We start from the raw sequence: 7,136 nt of genomic DNA on the forward strand, positions 1-7,136 counted from the left end.
AATTGGCGCCGTTTTGTTTTTTCTTTCGATTTCCAAGGTACTCCGAGGAACCGATCTTCCGTGTCAGTCAGGAGATAGGTGTATAACAGAGGATCTCGTTATTGCAGTGTATTTTAAACACGAGATTTAATTTTACCCTTTTTTCTTCTTTACAAAGTTTCAGTTAATCGAATGAAAAATTGCCACCGTACATAGCAATTTTTGTCTCCTACATACTTTTTTTTTTTTCCAAAAAAAAATAAAGGAAAAGAATTGAATAGTTGGTGAAATATAGATAATAGCGTGTGATCGTAACGCGACGATAAAGTTTGCAAAAGTGGCAGAGAAATAATAGTTGGACAGAGTTGAAGAAGGAAACTGGTAAATTGTTGCGAGATGGAAAAGAGAGGCGCGTGCTCGGCAGGTAGACAATGAGACTCATTGAGAGGGCTCTCAGACGAGCATGGCGTCGCTTGTCAACGTGAGAGCTTCGAGTTTTCGCAATCGACCAGGTTGGCCCTCGATTCTTAGCCTTCTCTTTGTCCTCTTTTCTTTTTATACTCTTCCTGCCCTTTATCGTCATCCTCTCTCACCTATTTGTATTTTATAGAAATTTCATCTGGTTTACGTACGATCGATTTTCTTTTTGTCGTTGCTATAGTTATTCGAGGAATGATGTAGCGTATGGAACGAAGGTTGCTTCGATGTGAAAATAATAGCGATACATGTGACATAAGAAACGTATGGATAATTAGATATTCCTGGAAATCATCCTGTCACATTCGGAAAAAACTGTGACAAAAAGTTCCGATCTGCATGTTGCATTAACACCTTACATGCTTCGAGGATATGTAGATTAGGTGGAACTCGAAGAAATTGCGTTAGGACTGTGTTGCTGTGAGACCACATTTTCTCTTGAAAATTACTCTTTCTTCGAACGTTCTTATATTTCATAAAAATTCGAAACTCTTTTACCTTTATCAATTCTTTTCATCCATGCTTTTCCTCTCCAAACTTTCTCAAACTTCCTCTTTCTTTAAACAATCTCATACTCTGCAAAGAATTTCCAGAATTTCAGGCTCTCTTCAACCTTTCTCAACTCTTTTTTTCTTCAAACCTTGTCAAACTTTTTCTTTCTTCAAACAACCTCATTCCTTGACAAAGGATCTTCAAAATTCCAAATTCTTTTTATCCATATTTTTCCCCTTCAAACTTTCTCAAACTTCCTCTTCCTCCAGACAACGTCTTTGAACTCTTTTTCTCTTCAAACCTTCTCAAAGGATTTTCAAAATTTCAAACTCTTCTACTTCTCTCAACCCTTTTTCTTGATACTTTACCTCCTCCAACTACCTCAAACTTCTTCTTTCTTCAAACAACCTCATACCTCACAAAGAATCTGCAAAATTTCACTTTTCGACCTCTCTCAACTCTTTTGTGCGATACTTTTCCTCTTCAAACCTCGTCAAACATTCATTTGTTCATCGAACAGCCTCATGCCTTGACAAAGTATTTCCAAAATTCCAAATTTTTCGATCTCTCTCAACTCTTTCTTTCGATTCTTTTCCTCTTCAAACCTTCTCAAACCTCCTTTTCCTCCAAACAACCTCATTTTTCCACAAAAGATTTCCCAAATTGCTCTTCTATCTCTCTGAACACTTTTTCTCGATACAAAGTATCTCCATTGATCCATCCATTGACAAAGTATCTCCAAAATTCCAAACTCCTCAACTCTTTTCTTTTTCCCCTTTTTCCCTTCCTTCTAGATTCCTCCCACGCCTGTCCGCAACTTCAGACATCGTCGACGCGACGACACCTCGACGTACACGCGAAGGTCCCCACTTCTTTCCACGGATGACCTCCCGGTGGTCGCGTTCGAACTGCTTCGCAGGGATAAATGTACACTTGGCGTCGACCACGAGGCTTTTAGCGACGCCAGAACGATACGCCGTCTCGTCTCGTCGCGTCGCATCGTGCATCGTTCACAGTCATCTCCTCGATCCAAGATCGAACAGTCCTCTCGATTCGATCGCTTCGACAGGGATGAAAGGACTCGTAAGTTCTCCATGCGCCGTAGTGAACCTTCGATTAGGGTGACTTTCCTTCAAGACTCGCCGGTACAACTAGAGTGAGAGATGGCTTCTGAAATAGGGTGAAAGTGTACAGTGTGTATGAAAATGTATACATGAAGAGTTTTGCAAGGTTTTGATGAATGAATCCATATGAACTTGTTAATCCAGCCAGGTTTATAACTTCGTTATTATCGTGTAAGTGAGTGACTTTAAGTTAGTGAGGGTTGAAAGGGTTAATCGAAGGATCGGAGGAATTTCTCGAGTTTCTGTCGGTTTGCTAGTGAAAGTGAAAAGATCCTTTCGTTTCTTTCTAACCACACAAGTGAGAGTATGCTGAACGTAAAAGTCGAAAGGGGTTGATTTAACCCTTCCATTCCCACTTGAGTATTCAAACAAAAATTCAACCATTACACTGGTCTATAAATAAGAAATTCTCAAAAAAATAATTCAGTCACAAAAAGGTTAGAAGAAAAATGAAGATTCCGAGAAGATTGCAATATAAAAAAGGGCGATTTATGAGCAGAAAAACGCGAGTTTCTCAGGTGTCGATCGATCGTGCTCGAGTTGACTATCGAACGTTCAAGGTCGCAGGATCGGCGAGCGATCGCGGATGACCTACTACTCCGCATGAATAGCCTTTCATGCTGGGAGGAAATACGTAACGCGAAGACGTAACACGTGACCGTGAAGTCGACAAATGAATTGCACGTAAACGCTCCGCTGGTAATGCCGCTTCGGCATGATTTATCGAAACAATGTAACGCATCTCTTAGACTAACGAGATGCTCCTTCGATCGACCAACATCCCTCGTAACCTCGAATCACGCTCGTTTCGCTGTCATTGTCGTTAAATCTCAGTACAGTCATTCGAAACTTGGAAAACTTGAGCAGCGATGAAATAGCAATGGTTCACTGTCCTCGATATTTGACGAAGGAGGGAACAAACAGGTGTTCAACCGTTTTATCGATCTGTTTCGATCAGAGCCATAAACACTTCTCTCCATAAGTGTAATAAAAATTGTTAGCGATAAAATACGACTTTGTGTTTTATTTTTATTTGTTCATTTTTTGTTAGAAATGTAACACGATTTTTGTTAAATATGGTTTGCTTCTTTTTTGTTTCAGATTATGTTCCCCTGGATTTTCCTCGCGTTACTGTCCCAAGTTTCCTGTCAGCTGGACCTACCACCTTTGAACGAAGATTCTCGTAACAGTGTAGGAAGACAGTTTCCACCTACCGATGCAGAGTTGGAGGATATTCTAGCGAGATTAGATTTTCTGGGCACCGAGAGGTGCAGTGCTAATGTCGGGGCCCAGTGGGCCTACGAAACAGATGTAAATGAGTACACGCAGCTACAGGCGGTGAGTAAGATTGGTCTTCGTCGTTATCTTCGATTTTAGGAATTTAGTACTGAAACACCCGCATTGTGGTAATATTTTGGGCAAGGTGAAAGTGGAAAAATGGTCCCACAGTTTGTGTATCTCTTAACTTTCCTTTGCTTCGTGATTGAAATCGCTAATTAATCCTGGAGGGTGAACTTTTTTTTTTTAAATAGATGTAGGCTCTCTTGAAATTCATCTAAATTAATAACGAGTGCTTGAGTAAGATTAGAGAATTGTTTGAAGGTCTTATCTTACTGAGTAAATTTTGTTTGATGAAATTGCAAGTGTACAATTTTCCAAAATAATTGTTTAACGTGATCTATATGTGGTAGAATTATGGTTCGAAGTAAGAATATTTTGAGCACTATAAAAATGGTTAGGTTAGGTGATTATCTCTTAATTTTCTCTTCCTCGGTGATTAAAATCGCTAATTAATTCTGGACCATGAATTTTTCTAAATTAAATATGGAATCTCTGAAACCCTACTTCTCTAAGATTCTCCAAATTAAATATAGACTGTCATCCGCCCCAAAAAAATTCTTTACCATGATCTATACGTGTCGGAAAGACGATTCGAAGTAAAAATATTTTGAGCACCCTAAAAATGGAAAAATTGTCCCATTTTCTCTCCCTACATATGATTAAGATCGCCAATTAATCCAGAACCATCAGTTCTTTTCCACATTAAATACGGAATCTCTGAAACCCTGCATTTCTAAAATTCCTCCAAACTAAATATAGTCCCTCGTCCCAAGAAAAATCTTCGACATGGTTCACGCATGTAGAAGGATGGTTCGACGTTTCTCGATGGAGGAGAGACCTCGACCTCCTCTACGAATCGGCTCGTGAGACCGTGGAAACGTGATCGTGCCTGTTGAAGGCACGAGGGAATCTCGATTTCGCGTGCACCAGGCATTTGTTCGCCGTTGGCCGGTCTTTATTATCCGCGAAGAGGCCGAACACCTCCGCGGGAATAGTTCCCAAGCATGACGGCATTGTGGTGTCCCGAGTCATTTCGTAATGGAGCATCAGAGTCGAAACGTCGAGAACGGAAATCTTCAGCCTTCAAAGCGAAATCCGCTGGGTCGTCGTCGTCGTCGTCGTCGTCGCGTGATGCTAATGATAATCGTCGAGACCATCTGTGTGTCTTCATCGTTTTCCTTTTTCTTTATTATGATTCTTGGCGATGTATGGAGAAATTCCACTCTTTCGCGAATCACGATAGAATTTTCTATAGATGGTGTAATTTTGATAATTATTGTCCGACTGATCTGCGTTAGTGAAGTTGATGAATTGCAGAAGCAAATTGGATGGACAAAATTTGAATATTCTCGGTTCCTCGTTGCGTTGAAAATGAATTTTTTTTAACTGATAAAGGAGGTTGCTGAGGATTTTCATTCTTTCCCCTTCTCCATCTCTTCCTCTCTCTCTCTCATTTTCTATCTCTTCCTCTCTCTCTCTCTCTCTTAATTACAGAAAAATAGAAAGCTAACGAAAAATTTTTGGGTTCCTTTCATTCTTCGCATCGATTTCCTCCCCTTTTCACGAATTCTGCCCTGAGATCGAGTTCCACAGTGTGCGATGAAACTTGGATTTTCGGTGTTCCTCGTCGCCTTGGAAATGAACTTTTTGATTAATAAACTAGGTTTCACAGAGTTTTCAGTCCCTCTCTCTCTCTCTCTCTCTCTCTCTCTCAAAATAACGAAAAACTTTCGATTCATTTCACTCTTCATATCGATTTCCTCCCATTTTCACGAATTCTGCCCTGGAATACGAGAGTTCCATAGCACAGGAAGAAGCATAAGTTCTCAGTGTTCGCCTCGAAAACGGACTCTTTAAATTAACAAACCAGGTTACAGAGATTTCTCTCTCTCTCTCTCTCTCTCTCTCTCTCTCTCTCTCTCTCTCTCTTAATTACTGATAAAAACAGAAGAATAACGAACGTTCGTCTGGTCAAAAAAAATGTTCGATTCTTTCCACTCTCAGGTATCAAGATTTCTCCTCAATTTAGATATAATTAACGCTACCAAAATTTCATTTATATATGCAAATACTGGATATCGCTGTATCTGCAACGAAAAGGAAACGTAGTACCCTCTTTGCATTTACTCTTATCCAAAGTTTAGACCGAACGATTTTCCCAGTGACCTATAAAGAACGCTGCGCTCACTTTCTAGCGCATTTTCTTTTTCTCCAACTGTCTCGTTTATCTGAAATCCCAGGAAGGGTTAGGAGAGATAGCGACGTTTATCTCGAGCTGTAAACCTGTCGTCGGTTGATTTGCACTTCGAACCAGTTCCGCACGGATAGTCGCCTTCGAAGTCACTACTATCCTGCTCTTCTGTGCGAGAACTGCTTCTTTCGACGCCACCTGCAATTTTTAATCAACGAGTAATAACAGTATTCACCTGCATAATCGTTCTGTGAATAAATATTCATGCAAAGTTTATTTATTAGGACGCTTATTATGAAAATGTCGATTTCTAATCATTTACAAATTTATCACTCGTGTGATTACTAATTAATTAATTAACAAATGTTAATTTAACATTTGTACAATTTTTGATAAGTCACTGTTGGGAAATCTGAGAATAATTTTTCTTCGAATTTAAACCTTTCAATTTCATAAGCAAATTTAGGCCAATTCAATTCACACTCAATCTTTCCTTAGATATGGAAAATCTGAGAATAATTTTTCTTTAAATTTAATCCTTTGAATTTCATAAGCAAATTTAGGCCAATTCAATTCACACTCAATCTTTCCTTGGATATGAAAGATCTGAGAATAATTTTTCTTTAAATTTAACCCTTTCAATTTCAAAAACAAATTTAGGCCAATTCAATTCACACTCAATCTTTCCTTAGATATGGAAAATCTGAGAATAATTTTTCTTTAAATTTAACCCTTTGAATTTCATAAGCAAATTTAGGCCAATTCAATTCACACTCAATCTTTCCTTAGATATGGAAAATCTGAGAATAAGTTTTCTTTAAATTTAACCCTTTCAATTTCAAAAACAAATTTAGGCCAATTCAATTCACACTCGAACAATCTTTCCTTAGATATGGAAAGTTTCTACCGTGAAAATTTCATCTAAATATCTCGAAAAATATGGCGCCGAAAATTTGTTTAATAAAGCATCCTTATGCCGAGAGCGAAAGGGTTAGAAATTGAGAAAAATCGAAGATTTCGTGTGACAGAACCTGTCGTAAATTCGAACGAAACTATTCCTTACAGCTGGAAGCTCAGAGAATATACGCCGACTTCCAAAACCAAGCGTGGTTCCTAATTTCTCGAATCGACAGGAACAACATCAGGGACCCAACGATAAGAAGACGTCTGAGATATTTATCTGTAGTTGGACCGTCTGCTCTTCCTCCGGATCAATTAGACAGGGTAAATAGTTACCTAATTAACTGTAGAACGATCAATCAACACACTTTGCTCGAAGCAATTCTCCTTTTCTAATATATTCATCATGCATGAAACAGTTTCTCCTGTGCAATTAATTCGTTTAATGTTAGAAAAAACACCGGATCGTTAACCTTCGCCGATGAAAAATGGAAACTCCGTTTAATGTAATACGGAAAAAGGCTCCTCTATCTCTCTATTCTTCTGTCTTTTCGCGTAACAAAATTGACCGTAAGAAATAGGAAGTATTTATCACTTGTCTCCGGTTAGATTTCATTTTCTAAATAACGAAC

At 38.8% G+C, this 7,136-nt stretch overlaps 1 protein-coding gene across 1 annotated transcript in view; it reads left to right on the forward strand.

Moving 5' to 3' along the window:
* The first annotated feature begins 2,004 nt into the window (after window positions 1–2,004).
* Window positions 2,005–7,136, forward strand: part of LOC108574810 (angiotensin-converting enzyme) — a 65,149-nt gene continuing 60,017 nt past the window's right edge. Inside the window, exons 1-3 of the mRNA XM_017937455.1 lie at window positions 2,005–2,031; window positions 3,174–3,410; window positions 6,670–6,828. Of these exons, the coding sequence (XP_017792944.1) occupies window positions 2,020–2,031; window positions 3,174–3,410; window positions 6,670–6,828 (408 nt within the window). The 5' untranslated portion in view covers window positions 2,005–2,019. The remainder of the gene's footprint in view (window positions 2,032–3,173; window positions 3,411–6,669; window positions 6,829–7,136) is intronic.

Source organism: Habropoda laboriosa, unplaced genomic scaffold (genome assembly GCF_001263275.1).
Source record: "Habropoda laboriosa isolate 0110345459 unplaced genomic scaffold, ASM126327v1 scaffold257, whole genome shotgun sequence".
Lineage (NCBI taxonomy): Eukaryota > Metazoa > Arthropoda > Insecta > Hymenoptera > Apidae > Habropoda > Habropoda laboriosa.